This window comes from Leopardus geoffroyi, chromosome D4 (genome assembly GCF_018350155.1).
Source record: "Leopardus geoffroyi isolate Oge1 chromosome D4, O.geoffroyi_Oge1_pat1.0, whole genome shotgun sequence".
Lineage (NCBI taxonomy): Eukaryota > Metazoa > Chordata > Mammalia > Carnivora > Felidae > Leopardus > Leopardus geoffroyi.
In genome coordinates, this window is record NC_059342.1 from 24,620,380 (window position 1) to 24,637,793 (window position 17,414).

Below are 17,414 nucleotides of genomic sequence, written 5' to 3' on the forward strand. Positions count from 1 at the left end.
TGATACTAAAAGACACCATCGTCAACAACAAAACTAGATTTGTGATCTTGGGAAAATTACATAATTTCTTGTTCAGTAATGTCCTCAAAAATACAACAGCAGACTGGGTGATGGACAAGACCTTTACCACTTCCTAGAGCTAGTGAGTCACCCCATCTGGTTTGGAAATTGAATTTTACACAGCTTTTATCCAGATTCAGATTTCATTTGTCATTAGATTGACATTACCCAGTAGTCAAATGTCAATCTTCAAAACATTTTTACCAAACATTATACATTTCCAGTTGGTTGTTCAGGTTTACTTAGCATGGGAACAAAGCTCTTAAGCAGCAAATTCTTTACAAATTACAAGGTTTTTTTTTTCTTCTAAGTACTGAAATACATCCGACTTTAAAGATATTTATATTTTTAAACTGTGTGTAGCCTAAGGAAAATATTGCATGACATTGAAGAACCAAAGTCAAAGAATCATTAAATATGAAAATAAGTTTACTGAAAAATTGTCTAAACACTTTTACATACATAAACAAAAATATCGAAACTTAGTAACCAAGGGATAAAAGCTAGGCATCAGCAATTTTTTTGGACATGCTATTCACTCTTATTATCCTGCATATCATTCTATATGGAGCCTCCTGATACCTGTCCTGCTATTTCTTCTTGGATGCCTGACCCAATTCTATTCCAGTTACACCCCAACGCACTGACCTCTCTGGACTTCACATGTCCACTGCTGCCCTTGTTTTCACCTCATACATCTTTCCTGCCAGCTCCCTGCAACAGCCATGGCTCCCAGCAGCCATGGGCATTAGCCTGCCACAGAACAACTTAGTTGTCCTTCCTGCATTGATCCAGAGTCTGTTTGCTCCTGAGACATAGGGGAGGGAAGGAAGAAGAATGGGAAGGGATAAAAAGAAGGAGGGATGGGGGGGAAGGGAACAAGAGAGGGAGGATGGGGGGAGGTGGGGAAAGAGGGTTAAGCAATAAATATATTAGTGGCTAGTTTGCCATCCGTGTTTGGTTTCTTCCTTCTTCCACTTAAAAGGCCTGCCCAGAATAATTTCTTCATATTTGAAAAAGGAAAGAATCCCCTGAATAATGATAAGTGACATAATATGCACTAAACTGATTTCTGATGAGAAACTGATTTATCACCTACATTTCAGAGCCCTGGGAAAGTTGACATGGAAGGATAAATGGATTTCAGGGCAGGCAATGAATTTCTGAAATGCATTTCAGAAGCCCTCCTCTGAGCCATAAATAAAAGCAGGTTGTCTATAGCCTGGCACAGATGATCAGGACAAAACACCATGCCATCCAGGATCTAGTCAACACCCTCTTCACAATGCCTGAAGTAGATGACCAGCTGTTCTAGAAAGATGTTTCCCAAGGCAACATCTGTTGCCTCTGTTTCCCCCCACCAAAAAAAAAAAAAAAAGCAGTTCAGAACGTCATGAGGGCTTGACAACAATTACTAAGGGGGAAAAATTATTGTATGGAGTTTGAGGAGTACAAAAGAATAATACAATCTTCAATAAAGTTACTTGCAAGATTCTAGTTTCAAAATACACCTGCTTTCCTTATCCCCCCAAGACTGCACCTCCCATCCTGAACCACCTACTAGCAACCTCCACAATCCAAAGGAACCAGGTACCTGGTGATTATGTTGAACAGATACTTAGTCATCTAATTCCAACGTTCCTGTTCAAATATGAAATATGAAGGTAAGGTGATAGTGACTTCAAGGAAGGCAAAGGCCGGAAAATAAGAGAAGTTACACAGCACCCACTAAGAGAGAGAAGCCCCCACACACACATGTTCATCTCCCTCCATCCATTTCTTCCCTGGCAGGAGAAATTTTGTTAAGAGACAGGACCTATCTTTGGACATTTCATAGCAAAAGTGAAACCACAGATTGACACTTACATTTCATTTGCTTGGAGATGGACTTGTTAGGTTCAAGCCAGTGCTAGGAAGAAAAAAGCAGAGATTATGGGTCAAATGGCTGAACCATACACATGACACATACTTAATAACTAAAAGAAATTTAATACAGATAGTCTTTTTCCAAAGTACAGTCTTGGTTCCCATAGATATTCCTCAAGGTTCTGCCTTCTGAAGATCAACACAAACAATTCTGCAATAAGAATACAACAGGCAAGGGTATAAATTACAGAGAATTAGTACTTTCTGAGTAGTGTATGAGTCACACAGTTGCTAAGAGAGAAGAACAAGGGAGAGAACATGCACTTCAATGGGATATTCTCACGGCTCCAGTGGACTCCTAGGTGATACAGTTCCATTGCTTTCGGCAAGTCACAGATATCTAAAGACTTTGACATCCATGACCTCAAAGAGTCACAGTCCAAGACAGTTTCAGCACCCTGCTCCCCTGCTAGGTAGCCTCTGTTCAGGTGAACAGTGGGCCAAGCCAGCATTAGCCCCGTCACACAGAGGCAATTCTCCCTTTATAGTAGGGAGGAACAGAGGACTTTAAATATCTAACTTCAAAGACCTGAGATCATCCAGAAGAAAAACCAACTGTACCACAAAACAAAGATGCCCAAAGACTTGGGTAGCTCAGAATGGTGTTAGTGACAGGCATTCAAAGCCGATACCATGCTGGGCCCAGTAGCTGGCTCATTCCACACCACGTGTGGAGGTCACTTCAACATGCTAAGAGCCAGGTGACTTTTGAGATCACTAACCAGGGTGTCCCTGAAGCCACTTGGGAAATGTCAAGAAGCGTCACTCTGTACACCTGCAGTTTATAAAGACACTACGAGGAGTGCCACTGGTAACCATCGGGAGAACAGAGAGCCCACACTTACCGGGCATCCCCCACGCTCAATACTAGAGACAAAAGAGGATGCTCACCATGAGTTGAGGCTTACACCCCATTTGTGCCATCCAGCAAGCCTCAAAGTTCTGTATTGTCCCTACCGTTTGATATCCATGCACAACCATGAAGTTTAATAAGCACTAGCATTGGTTGAGGGCTTCCTAAATGTCAGGTGTTACTCTAAGCAATTCCATGGGTCATCACTACCACCCCATTTACAGATGCAAAATCAGGGAGCTCAGAACATTAAACAACTAGCCTAAGGTCACCCAGAGAACAAATGGAGAGGCAGTGCACAGCGGGATTCCAGAGCACAGGCCCTTAACCTTGGCCATTCTGCCTCCCAACAGATCAGTTTGCTCTAAAACATATTAGTCTCCTCAACAAACATCACTTCTTTCCCCAGGAGCTGAAAAATTGAGCAGTCAAATCAATAGTTTCCAATCCAGGGTGTCAGAGCTCTGCAACCTTCAAAAACAAGACTAGGGGTCTTTTAACTACGTCAGCATCGTGAAGAGTTTGACAGAAAACCATGCCTTTACCTCTGACGTATCGCACAAACTGAAAGAGCAAGTTTCTTTGCTTCTGATCAAAATTCTATCAGTTCACCTTGAGAACGCTGTTTATCTCCTTTTTTCATTTTTTTAAATTGTGGTAAAATACACATCAAATTCACCATCCTAACTATTTTCAAGGGTACAGTTCAGTGGTATTAAATACATTCATAATGGTGGGAAACCACCACCACCCACCTCTAGAGCACTTTCTTTCATCTTGTAAAACTGAAACTCTAGTCCTAAGAAACAGTCAGTCCCCAGTCCCCTCTCTCTAGGCCCCTGGAAACCACCATTCTACTTTTGGTTATGTGTTTCTTTTTCTTTTTTTCTTAATTTTTTTAATGTTTATTTTTGAGAGAAAGAGACAGAGACAGAAAGAGAGAGAGAGAGAGAGAGAGAGAGAGAGAGAGAGAGAGAGAGAAACAGCATGGGTTGGGGAAGGGCAGAGAGAGTGGGAGGCACAGAACCCGAAGCAGGCTCCAGGCTCTGAGCTGTCAGCACAGAACCCGATGCGGGGCTCAAACCCACAAACCATGAGATTGTGACCTGAGAGGATGTTGGACAATCGACCTACTGAGCCACCCAGGCGCCCCTTGGTTACCTGTTTCTAATCAGAAGTGATGCTTGGCATTTACACAGTTATAAATGAACAGTGGGAAATATATTGATCGCACAAAGTTATACAGCTAGTAAGTGGCCCGAAGTGTTTTACCTCTCTCTCAGTTTCCACAACTATAATACAGGAAAGCAATAGTACCTACCTTGTAGTGTTGTTGTAAGGATTTTAGAAGTTAATAAAAAGTGAATAAACATAAGACATTTACACAGTGCCTGGCAGGTGAAAAATATCAATAAATGCTTGTTTGCGGATCCTGAGGATACTTAAGTACAGTTTAATTGGTAGACCACATCCCATGGAGGAGAATAATAAAAGGGGCTTCTGATGATTAAATTATTTTCTAGAAATAAATAGGGTAATTTAGAACTAAGGCAAGAAAACAAATACCTACGGAGATCAATACCTACTGCTATTGTTTCACAGAGGAGAATCACCGGTCACAAAGACTGAAGTACACTTTCTGAATTCTCCTTGCTTGGCATCCTGTGAACTCCTTAGCTCCTCTCTGCCAAACTTCAACCTGCCGCTCTTCTTCCTCTCTGCCTCCAGGGAGGACAGGTACATTTCACTTTATGTGCCCATACTAGTTAGTCAGTGGCAATCTCCCAGGGCTGCGAAGAGGGTTTCAAGGCTCAGTGAGAATGAGTACCATGATGGATTGGCTATGTCTGCCATGGAGGGGTAGGGAATATTTAAGGTACATCTGCAAGGTATTTGCCATCCGTGCCCTGAAATAAATTTACTCAAAATTAACTGGCCTCCTCATTGTCCTACAAAATACACCCTGAAGTTTCTGATGGGTTCTGACCTTCCTTCTTCTCTTGGCCTATTCACACCCCATGCTTGCCTCTCAAACTTTGTGTATCTTGGGTTTTTTTTAATGTTTACTTTTGAGAGAGAGAGAGAGAGACAGAGAGAGAGAGAAAGAGAGAGAGAGAGAGAGAATGAGTGGGGGAGGGCAGAGACAGAGGGAGACACAGAATCCAAAGAAGGCTCCAGGCTCTGAGCTGTCAGGGCTCGGACCCATGAGCTGTGAGATCATGACCCAAGCCAAAGGAGGACGCTTAACTGACTGAGCCACCCAGGCACCCCAAACGTTGTGTGTCTTAATTACCTATGTCTACAGTGTGACCACTAAATATTCTTCCAGGACAATGATCCTTATGCAACAGTACAGTCATGGGGTGTAGAGCCCTAAGAAAAATAAGCCAGCAGTAGTCATGTGTCAAGGGATTATAGGAAATCATTTCTTCAGAAAGGGTCAATCTCTAGTATTTATTAAAATCTAAATATCTGACTGGCCTATGGCCCAGCAATTCCTTTATCCCACAATTTGTCCATGTGAACATAGAGGAACATAACAAGGATTCTCACTGCATAGTTATAATACTACAATTATAAAATATTAGAATGTTAATGACCATCATCAGGAAAATGGTAAGCAAATCGTAATCTGTTCATATTCCAGATTCTGCAGTGTTTTATAGGAGGTAGATCTTTATGTGTTAACATGGTTAGATCTCTAAAGCAAACACTGAATTCAGAACTATGGCCACAGTTCCCAATTCATACACTGAAATACTCCAGGGAAAAGCAGCCATTCTAGACATCTGTCAGACACCCAGTGTGCCAACTGTAAGCTCAAGGAAGTTCCCGGTTCCAACATTAGATCATGCTACATTCCTTTTGATATCATACTTTTTGAAAAGCTGGGTTTTTAGCGATTTCTGTGATAAAAAGCAAGTACCATGCTAAAATAGGTGTGAGAGAGGCAATGAGCGTGGTAATATTGGATCCGATCCCAGAGTCTGAGGAGCCATGGGGCGCCCAACAGGTACACACATCCTGTTCGTAAGTAATTGTGGTTAAGAATGAACTGAAAATACTATTTTCAGGTATGTCACATTTTAAATGGCACTAAGTTGTTAGCACATAAATACTAAATTGGTTGGCTCTCGCTCTTATCAGATAGCACTGTTAGATATTCTTTTTACCAAGGGCACCATGAAATAATTACTAAAATACTGAGAGAGCCATAAATCAACAATGTTTGAGAACCTCTGAACTATTGGTATCATAGAATTGATGTGTTTTCCAAGTAAAAACTACACTAAACTACCATATATTTCCAAAGAATACATAATAAGCATCTCTATGTATTTTTAAAGACCTGAAATGATACACACTAAACTGATACCAGTGAGGTTGGATAACAGGGAAGTAACAGGAATTTAGGGGTGTTGCTCAAAAGAAACCATGACTTCTGTTTTATCTGATGTTTTAACATACTTTTTACATGTATTCATGCATTACATGAATAATTAAAAGTCAATTTTTTAAAAAGGAAGCTTAGCTCTACTCAGAGGTTAAAGGTGGATTCTATGTAATTTAGACTCAAGAAGAACAATTTCATCCACAGCAGGCAGATGTCAGGTCCAGCTGAGCCCCCAGCATTGGTCCAGCTCAGAAGCCAGCCTGGGTTCAAATCCCAGCTTGGCCACTTCCTCTGTTTCTTCCCTTACAGCAGCATCATGAGGTTGAAGTAGGTTAATTCATTAAGAAGTTCTGAGAACAGAACTTGGAGCATAGTGAAGGCTCAGAAAACACCGGCTGTTCTCATCTTCTGTGAGTTCACTCAGAGACACTCCCAAGTTGGTGCAACGGCCCCTCTCTGGTGAGCCCACCTCGGCTACTCTCTTCCTCCCACACTCCCTCCCCACCTGCCTCTTGCTCTACGTGAAGGGTAATTCTCCTACCTTTTTTCCTTCTTCCTTTTAGAGTTGGGCAATGAAGCTGAGTCTAGACCACACCAACAACTCCTGCTGTTACTATATGTACAGGTATATATATATGTACAGGTGTTACTATATGTTACAGGTACCATATGTTACTATATGTACAGGTATATATATATGTACAGGTGTGTGGATCACACACCTGTGAGAAAGTAACCATGATGCTGTGTGCTTGGTAATTAGAAATAAGGCTCGGAACATTCTATCTTCCTTTCAATTGCCACTTGGGATATATGCTAGTTTTTGGTTTTGTTTTTGTTTTTTAAGTGTGTTTCCTTGCTGAAAACTGAAGTTCCCTAAGAGAGATAGAAAGAAAAGCCTGCCAGCCAAATCTCTGAATTTGTGGCTAGTTTACAATGGTTGAAAACTTCAGTTCCTGAACTCTCCCTTAGAATAAGAATTCCAAAGACTAAAGAGGCTAAGACCCAACTATTAATTCTACCTAAGGAGCTTAAGAAGTAAGAGCAATCGGAGGATGCGTTCCCTCAGTGTGATCTGAAGGTATCAGGAATTTATCTGCAGAGATAACACCAGGGCTCTGCTCAGATCCCCTCGATGCCATTTTCTCCTTGGTTATATAGCACCCTGACCCTTTTTAGGAAGGCTGCCTTCAGGTTACTGGAATCCAATGCAGGGTGAAGAACGAGCCTCCCCACTCATCTGTTAACTGACAGGTTAAGAAGTGACAGGTATCCAAGGATAAATACCTCTGCTCCTTCACCCCTTGGTCGGGACAACCCTAAGGCATAACCTACCACTCTTCCAGAGCTCCTCTTTGGCTTTCAGCCCAAGTTACATGCCACACGACTTTGCTCAACATCACACACTTGTGGGACCTCCTTCCCTTCCCTGTCCCAATCCCTCCAATCTCCCACAAGTCTTTCTTCCTGGGAACAATGCCTAACAAAACTGGAATTTTTATCTCAGGATCCACTTCTGGGATCCAGAGGCAACACAGCTTCCCTAACTCCCTGCCCAAAACTGCCCTCCCACCATGGTATTTAAAATTCTTCCTTTGAAGGTTTTATTCCTTTTGCCTCAGGCTTGAACCCCGGTAACCTGTATATCCCCCATGAGAGGTCCCAGTTTGACAAAGGTTTCAGTCTCGACAATACAGCCTGACCACATTTGAAGCCACCTCTTAGAACAAATTTATTTTGATTGATAGCAGCTTGATGCAAAGAAAAGTCAAAGGAAGCCTCACAAAAGGGGTGAAAAGCAGAGTGCTGAATAACCCTTCTATGTCCCCATTCCCTTCTCTGTGGTCTTGGGGGGGGGACAGATTCCAGGAACCCTAAGATTCCTTCAGTTCTCACATTCCATATTCTATGAACCTGAAGGATGAGAATATTGCCAATAAATGTTATCTCTTTAATTTTGCAAGGCCCAGCTGCACTTAGCCCTAAGAGATCATTTTTCTCTACCCCATCATAGAAGTGGTGCATTTCTTTTATACTTTCCAATTTTGGCTTCTTTAGAAGTTGGGGGAGGGGGACGGAAGGTGGGTGTGAGGTGGTGATTTGTGACTAAGTAGATTGATTTTTAATTTGGTAGCTGCTAAGCCAGGGGGAAAAAAAACAGAACTCCCAAAAGTAAACAATATAACACACTTGGTTATCTTCAAATGTTGGGCTTCTGCTGAAATTGATTCACAGAATAAATTACACACCTCTCTGTTATCTTTCTCAAAACCCTTGATGCCCTAAACCAGAATAATCTATAGCCCAGAGAAATGTGTTAAATAACCAATGGGGCTTTAAATAAGAATGAATGAATCTCCCAAACAGGAGATTGTCTTTCCCCTCAGGAGTAACCAGATCCAAAATCTGACCAATTCCCATCACAGCCCTGAAAAGATGGCCTGATTCTCACATCTCACCTGGACAAAGCCCTAGAGTAACTCAGTCTCCCTGCATTATCTAGCCAATTTATGCCATTTCTAGACCCTCTGGCCTCTGCAGGGGGAAAAAGAATGCCATCTGAATGTACTCAACCTCAACAGTGTTCTGGATGGCCCAGTTAGAGCTAGCCCCTAGCTATTTAGCTACCAGTAACCAATGGTTTCCACTCCAGTTTCAGTGAAATCTACAACACGATGCCAACAACAGCAAAAATGTCTATAGACCAGGCACACTCACGAGTTGTTGTCCTTCTGGAAATCAACCTACGCAAGAAAATCTTCACTGCTTCAGTGTAATGTATTTCTTCAACCATAACTGCTCTTGCATTCTGGGTTCTCAGGGATGAGCAAAATAGAAGTAACAGCTGGGAGAAGAAACACCATGGGAAACAGAGGTGGAAACAGCAAGCCTAAGAAAGCACCAGCACCATTTTCTTTTCATAAAGGACTAGACAGCATAAATATTTTAGGTTTTGTGGCCCATATGGTCTGTCAGGACTACTCAACTCTGTCATCAGAACACAAAAGCAGCCATAAACAATACATAAATGAATATAAATAGCTGTGCCCCCATAAAAATTTACTAAACAAATGGGGGCCATCCTGACCCTTGTGTGCCAAGCCCTGCTCTACATCCAAGAAATCCTTAATGTATACTTCAAGGAAAAAACAGTAGTACTCTGAAAATGCAACAGAGGTTGTAAAAATATCAACTGTTTAACATTAACACAAACTGCTGTTTATTTTAAAGCACACTAAGACACCAAAATGCAATTATAGAAGAAACGATGGGATTCCTTCAAGCAGTGGAATTCGTCACCATGTAACACTTGCTGTCTAGCCATAGATATTTCACATCGTCATCAAACTGTTCTAAGGTCAAAGATCTTCTAGCTGCCAGAGGCACCTGGGTGGCTCAGTCGGTTGAGTGTCTGACTTCAGCTAAGGTCATGATCTCACACTCCGCGAGTTCAAGCCCCGCGTCAGGCTCTGTGCTGACAGCTCAGAGCCTGAAGCCCACTTCAGATTCTGTGTCTCCCCCTCTTTCTGCCCCTCCTCTGCTCATGCTGTCTCTCTCTGTCTCAAAAATAAATAAAAACTTAAAAAGAAAAAGGAGAGGGGCACCTGGGTGGCCAGTTGAGTGTCTGACTTCAGCTCAGGCCATAATCTCATGGGTCATGAGTTCGAGCCCCACTTAGGGCTTGCTGCTGTCAGTGCAGAGCCTGCTACAGATCCTCTGTCTCCCTCTCTTTCTGCCCACCCCACTCATGCTCTCTCTCTCAAAAAATAAAATTAAAAGAAAATCTTCTAGCTGCCAAACACATGAAGCTATCAAACTCTTTAAAGCATGTAGTAAAAGATCTGTTACATGTTGGTAACATGGACTAATGCACTTAAATAACAGCCCTGTGGCATAGGTACCATTAGTGTCCCAATTTTACAGACAAAGAAATTGAGGCATAGGTTAAAGAGGCTGCTTAAAGTCATACAATCAGCAAAAGGCAGAGTCAGGACTTAACCCGGCCTTCCTGGTATAAAACCTCTTAGATCTTGAGCAATAATGTCCCCCCTACTCCTTCCTTCTTGATGTTTAACACTGGAGCCCATTCTCCTTATATTAAGTTGACCAGCTACCCTTGTTTCCAGAAGGTCTCCCTCTCCTCATTCTATTATTTCTGCTCTAAATGTTCCTGGTTGGTCTCCTCTACTGGCTTCTCCTTCTGGACATCCTTTTTTTTTTTTTTTTTTTTTTTTTTTTAATGGATGTTCTTTAGCCTTCAGATTCTCCTCTTATTCTCTAGTCTTTTCCCTCAGCTCTGCAGTCTCTCCTCAGGGTTTTGAGGTAATGAAGACCTCACATGCTCCAAAATCTCCATCTGTGGCCTAAACCTCTTCATTAAGCTTCAGATCCAGGTTCACAACTATAGACTGAACAACTCTATCTCATCATCTCACAGTATCCCAAACTCAACATGTCCAAAACTTACCACTTCTTCCCCAAACCCTCTTCATACAATTTATTTCGTAAGTGATTCTACCTGTACTTGGAACTCAAAAGGGCTCTGTAAGAAACTCAAACACCCAGATGGACATGCTATGTGGAGAAGCCCAAAACCACATGCAGAGGGAGGGGGCCCTCAAGCCCCACCTTCCAGCCACTTCCATCAAGGTTCCAGGCATATGAATGAAAGGACCTTGGGCCCCCTGCCCTCCAGAATAGTCCAGCCACTAGCTGAATACCACTGACTGAGCCCAGTCAACACCATGTGGAACAGAAGAAACATCTAATTGAGCCCTGCTCAAATTTCTGACTCCCCAAATCCTGGCATATATAAAATTATGTTCCTTTAAGCCCCTGAGTGTTTGAGGAGACTTGTTACACAGCAGTGGAGAACTAGAACTCTTACTCCTTGTTGTAGACTAAATGTTTGTCCTCCCTACCCCCACCAAATTCACACGTTGAAGCTCTAATCCCCAATGAGATAGTATTTGGAAGCAGTAACTTTGAAGGTAATAAGGTTTAGAAGAAGTCATGAGGGTAGAACCACATGATGGGATTAGTGTCCTCATAAGATTAGGAAGATAGACCAGAACACCTGCATGCTCTCCCCACCCCCCACCCAAGTGTGCACACAGGCAAAAGGCAGCACTCTGCAAGCCAGGAAGACAGTTCTCACAGGGAACCAAATCTGTCGGCATCTTGAACTTGGACTTCCCAGCCTCCAGAACTGTGAGAACAAATTGCCACGCATAAGCAGGTGTTTTCTTCTCGCAGCCCAAGCTAAGGCACTCCTCATTATTCCTCTCCGTGGACAGAACACAATTACAGTTCAACCTTTAAATGACATTTTCTTGAGCATACATGAAGAAATAAACATCTGCTCAAATCGTCATTTCCTAACCTATACTGCTTTTATTTCTCCAAGTTATACATCATAGTTACATTCTAGTCTTCTTCTCAGCTTGGCTTAAAAATGTTCTCTAGAGCTATTTGAAACTTCCAAACCTGCTGGTTTCCCATCAGCTCTGATGTTCTTGCCTTCTGGAAGTCCAGTGAGAGCTTCTCTAATGGAAGGAACTTAAACCTCATCAACCTAATTGATTTGTGCCCTCTTCTGAACCAAGCCCAGGAGGTTCCCACCACCAAGGAGGAAGACTGAGTCACCTTGGATATCCTCCTGGTTTTTCCCAACTCAGATAAGAATAAAATGGCACTTTTCACCACACTTATTCCTGTGTCTGCCAATTGGCCCAGACAAGATAAACAGTTCATGTGCTTGCTCCTCCCTCTACTAAAATTATGACATCCCAGTTACCTAAATGACTTACAGGTTGCAACCTGTCTTTATCAGGCATCCTCATCCCTTCCTAGGAGAGGACATCCAGTGTAGACAGTGTCTATTATGAGCAATCATTTTAGTTAAACACCAAGTTCTGCTTTCTGCTGGAGGAATATGACAATTTCCCCAAATCTGTCAAGTTAATACCTTGGGCCACAATTGAAACACTACACAAAATATCCAGTTTTCTTTTTTTTTTTTTTTTTAATGTTTATTTATCTTTGAGACAGAGAGAGACAGAGCATGAACAGGGGAGGGTCAGAGAGAGAGGGAGACACAGAATCTGAAACAGGCTCCGGGCTCCGAGCTGTCAGCACAGAGCCCGATGCAGGGCTCGAACTCACGGACTGTGAGATCATGACCTAAGCTGAAGTTGGTCGCTCAACCGACTGAGCCACCCAGGCGCCCCAAAATATCCAGTTTTCAAGCTGTTAAGATATTGCTATGTTTCCTGTAACGTGAATGCTCTAAGTCCTTTCCCATAAAGCCAAGTTACTTGTTCATACCTTCTCCCCAAATAGGCATCCAAATGGTCTTGAGTTTTAATACCCCTGAGACTTTTTTTTTTTTAATGTTTATTTATTTTTGAGACAGAGAGAGACAGAGCATGAACAGGGGAGGGTCAGAGAGAGAAGCAGACACAGAATCTGAAACAGGCTCCAGGCTCCGAGCTGTCAGCACAGAGCCCGATGCGGGGCTCGAACCCACGGACCACAAGATCATGACCTGGGCTGAAGTCGGACGCTCAACCAACTGAGCCACCCAGGCGCCCCACCCCTGAGACTTTAAAAACAAAAGCGGACAAATTCATGACCAGTGACCTAAAGCAGCAGTACAAACCTTCTCCAGTGCAGGGCTGCCCTAAATCTTAGGTACCACTCTTGATCCTAGTTACAAGCATCTGTGGGACAATTATCCCCAAGAGCAGGAAGCAGCCTTTCAAAGGCAGGAGCAGCTGGTGGGACATAATGCTGTCTGGCTTCCTGGCACCATCCCCAGAGTGAAACCTAAAATCATTGGGATTTTTTTTTTATTCTATTCTAGATCCTCCCCAAAGGTGCCTCTAGAAAAAGCAAACTGCCCTAACATAGAAAAGGTCTTTTCTAATTATTAATAAAACTCATTGATAGGTTCACTAGTTCTTTCTGGCTACCAACATAAAAACGCCAGGGTTCTAATTATATCTGCATAAAGAAGGCATGTCTTTCCATTTATGATATCCCAGGTCATCCAATCAGAAAGTATATCTGGTGGCCACATGACCTAAAATGCCCAAACACAGAATGGTGGAGGAGATTGTCCCAAAGGTGTCAGTTTCTAAAGTGAATTTGTGGTCTTTGAGGATGAATCGGAATGGCCCTGAAGTTAGAACAGGCAATGATACTGATGCAGGTGGGTTAAACAGATGCTTAGATATAGGGAAGTTAGGGGCGCCTGGGTGGCGCAGTTGGTTAAGCGTCCGACTTCAGCCAGGTCACGATCTCGCAGTATGTGAGTTCGAGCCCCGCATCGGGCTCTGTGCTGACTGCTCAGAGCCTGGAGCCTGTTTCAGATTCTGTGTCTCCCTCTCTCTCTGCCCCTCCCCCGTTCATGCTCTGTCTCTCTCTGTCCCAAAAATAAATAAACGTTTGAAAAAAAAAAATTAAAAAAAAAAAAAAAAAAAGATATAGGGAAGTTAAAATCAAAAGCACTTGGCCCAATCTGCCTGCAGACCGTAAACCAACACTACAACCTAGTCCTGGAAGAAGTCCTCCTCTGACTGGGCTGAGGGGGTACTTCCTCAGTTCTAAAACACTGGGGGTGACTTCCCCTAGCTGGGTTTGGGAAAGGGGAAAAGGCAGAAGGGAAATCTAGGACAATGGACATCCCAAACCATAGCCATAGAAAAACAGAGTTATGAAATCCAACTATTTCAAAACTTCAGCTTTCCAAAGAGAAGTTACCCAAACACCTGAGAAGCAGTGGAAAGAATAAGTTACATTGAAGAAAAAAATGCCTGGACTTAAGCCAAGTACTACTTTTTCCTTCTAGAATTCTTCCTTCTAAGACTTCTAAACTTCTAAGCCCAGCTTTCTCCATCAGTAAAATGAAAGGAATAATCACGTAACTTTTCCCTAATCTCAGGCAACTAAGATTATAGGAGTTCTTGAGAAGAACAATACGGTGGAAAGTGGAGGGGATTTTTACTGACTGGTATTCAATCTACCCCTCCCTACATCAAATTTTTAAAATAATGGAAATTCTGAGCCCTTGTCATTAAAATAGCAAAAGATAGTCATCATTTACTGACTCAGTCCTCATCACTCTCAGAGCATATGGGGCATGAGACATCTTGTCAAACATATGGTGTTCCAAATGTAATAGTGCTAAATATTTAATATTCCACAATGGTTTACTGTAAATCAAGTTGTGAAGAGTTGTAGGCAAACCACCAACTCCCATAGCAAAGGTAAGTTCCACTTCAGCTTTTCTAACTAACTTGATTTTCTGTGTTGACCAGCTTTCTATCCAAATAATTCACTGGTTTTTATTTTCTGCTGAGGAAAAAGTACATGACCTGATAAAACCACCAATGCTGGTCAATTAATCTCTGCTTAAAACTCCCATATCAGCAGGTCTTTGTGCCTCTGAGCCCATTTTTCTAATTATCCAAGGCTCATTTTCCCCCTTCTCTCCCCAAAGATCATAATAATGGCCATCCTGCCTTTAAAAGAAGTTTTTGACATATATAGATCTTAGACTTGTTAATCGTGGTTGTATTTCCTCTTACAACCTCATACAAGTGCCTTAGACCTAGCCAAAGAATAATTATAAAAATCACAATAAAAAATAACACACACCATGTACTCAGTATCTACCATTTGTTAAACATCTGCATGCTTTATCTCTAATTCCCAAATCAACCCTACATGTAAGTATTGTTATCTGTTTTAACAATCAGGTAGGGACTCAAAGCCTCAATAACTTGGTCAAGATCACACAGCTGACTGACCAGCAGAGGCGGGATTTAATTCACATCTTTCTGAGTACAAAGTCCATCCAGTTCTGTGCCGCAACTACTTTGCAACCCAAGTAGAAGCTAGACTCACACTGAATCTTCAGAGTCAAAAGGGTCTAACAGTCGTATGGTGCATAGGGAGAAAAACTATTGAAGAAGCCCTCTAAGCAAATTTAGTGGATACATCAGATAAGACTATTTTGTTTTGAATGTGGCCCACATTTTTTCCGCTAATATACTACCCAAATCTAGACACTAAAGATTAAGCTAAGCCAAGCCAAAATACAAAGAACAATGAAACACATCAACCTAACCACTTTTTTTTTAACTTAAAAAAACACAATTTCACACACGAAAAAAGGTACAAGAGTAGTATAACCATGTTCTTCCCCTAATGTTAACATCTTATATAACCATAGTACAATTATCAACATGAAGATGAATACAATGCTATTAACTGAACTACAGACTTCATCTGGAGTTCACCAGTTTTCCCACAGCTGGACTTTGCTGAGAATCCCACATTGCCTTAGTTGACGTGTCTCTCTTAGATTAGAGAGTTCCCCAGTCTTTCCTGGTCTTTCATGGCCTCAATGCTTGTGAAGAATATAGGTAAATTGTTTTGAAGAATGTCTCTCTCACTTAAGTTTTTCCTAGGTTTCCTAAAGATGTGAACAAAGTTATGCATTACTGGGAAGAATACCACAGAAACAATGTGCCCTTCTCAGTGCAGGATAATCAGGGTGTACATGATGTTGGTAGGTCCTTTTACTGGTGATGTTAACCTTGATGGCCTCATTAAAGTCGTGCCTGCCAGGTTTCTCCACTATAAAGTTAGGCTTTTCCCCTTTGCAATTAAAAAATATCTTGGGGGAAGGGCACTTAGAGACTATACAAATATCTTGCTTCTTCTCAAACTTCTGCCCACTAATTTTAGCTTTCATCAATGAATCTTGCCCACAACAATCACGGTGATGTTGTAACGGTAGTTTTCTATTTCTCTCATTCCTTCTACATTTATTAATTGGAATTCTTCTGTAAGGAAGAGCTACTTCTTCTCCGCCTTTATTTATTCAATTATTTATATCATTAAGACTCATGGATATTTTATTTAATGGATTATAATCCAATACTATCGTTATTTATTTTGCACTCCGATTTTCCAGTTTGGGCCACTGGCAGTTCTTTCAGGTTCACTCTGTGCCTTTCTAGTGACCTTTTATTTTTTTTGTAGTTCCTTACTTCCAGGCACCACAACATGCTCCAGGCTCATCTTGTGATTTCCCTGCCTCAGCCCTAGAATCAGCCATTTCTTCAAGGAGTCCTTGTTCCTTTTATTAGAAAGTGATGTTTAGAAACCAAGATCTAGAGGATAAGTGTGCTCATTGCTAATATGGGGTCATTGCCTCTAGGACATCTCAGAAAACAGAACTTGGAAATATATACCTATGCATACTATCCCATATGCCCATCTATGTTTCTGTATTTTTTTAAACTATGAGTTCATACAAACATCTGATTCCAATTCTAAAGACTTCTCTTATTAGGTTATCTAATATCTTCCCAATGAATCAAGAGAAATGAAAACAGCTTATGCACTTAAGTGGTTTCCAGATATTATCTAGGCCAAGGGTCAGCAAACTATGGCAAATTGCCTATTTATAAAATAGTTTTATTGGAAAAAAGTTTTAGAAGAACACAGTTACATCCATTAATTTAGGTATTGTCTATGGCTGCTTTCCACTAGAATAAAATAATTGAAAAATTATGACAGAGGTTGTATGGGTCACAAAAGTGAAAATATTTTCTATTTGGACCTTTACAGAAAAAGTTTACAAATCCCTGGTCTAGGCTCTGTTTCAATTTTTCACTTGGAAGAGGAGTGGAAAGAATGTGGGTTCAAATACCATCCTTCCACCATTAATTACTAGTCATGTAGCCTTAGGCAAGCCACTGACCCTCTCTGCACCTCAGTTTTCCCCTTCCTTATAATGTTGTGGAGAAGACTAGAGACTTGCTCAACTAATGGCTGCTAGAATTACTTTCGCAGGTCAGGTTTCTAGAGTTGATAGAATTTTACACAAAAATAATCTATATTCAGTGGTGATTAGATGGCTAATATAATCCACAGAGTCTACTTGACCTACAGGGATTAGGGTTTGAACCATAATCCTAAACTCAACACTCACTCCATCACTTACCAGCTATAGGACCTTGGGCAAGCCACAATATCTTTGAATCTGTTTCTCTCTCCATAAAAGGTTAATATCTTCATAAGCCACAAGAAGCTATGTCTATGAATATCTTTATGCCATGGTCCTCAATACCAGTCTGAAGACCAAAGCTGGGATGGCTACATCAA

The 17,414-nt window shown here is 41.6% G+C and overlaps 1 protein-coding gene across 2 annotated transcripts in view; it reads right to left on the reverse strand.

Moving 5' to 3' along the window:
* Positions 1-17,414, reverse strand: part of FRMD3 (FERM domain containing 3) — a 308,803-nt gene that overhangs the window by 139,107 nt on the left and 152,282 nt on the right. For both annotated transcript variants that reach the window (XM_045470330.1, XM_045470329.1), the window contains exon 3: positions 1,927-1,969. In XM_045470330.1, the coding sequence (XP_045326286.1) occupies positions 1,927-1,969 (43 nt within the window). The remainder of the gene's footprint in view (positions 1-1,926; positions 1,970-17,414) is intronic.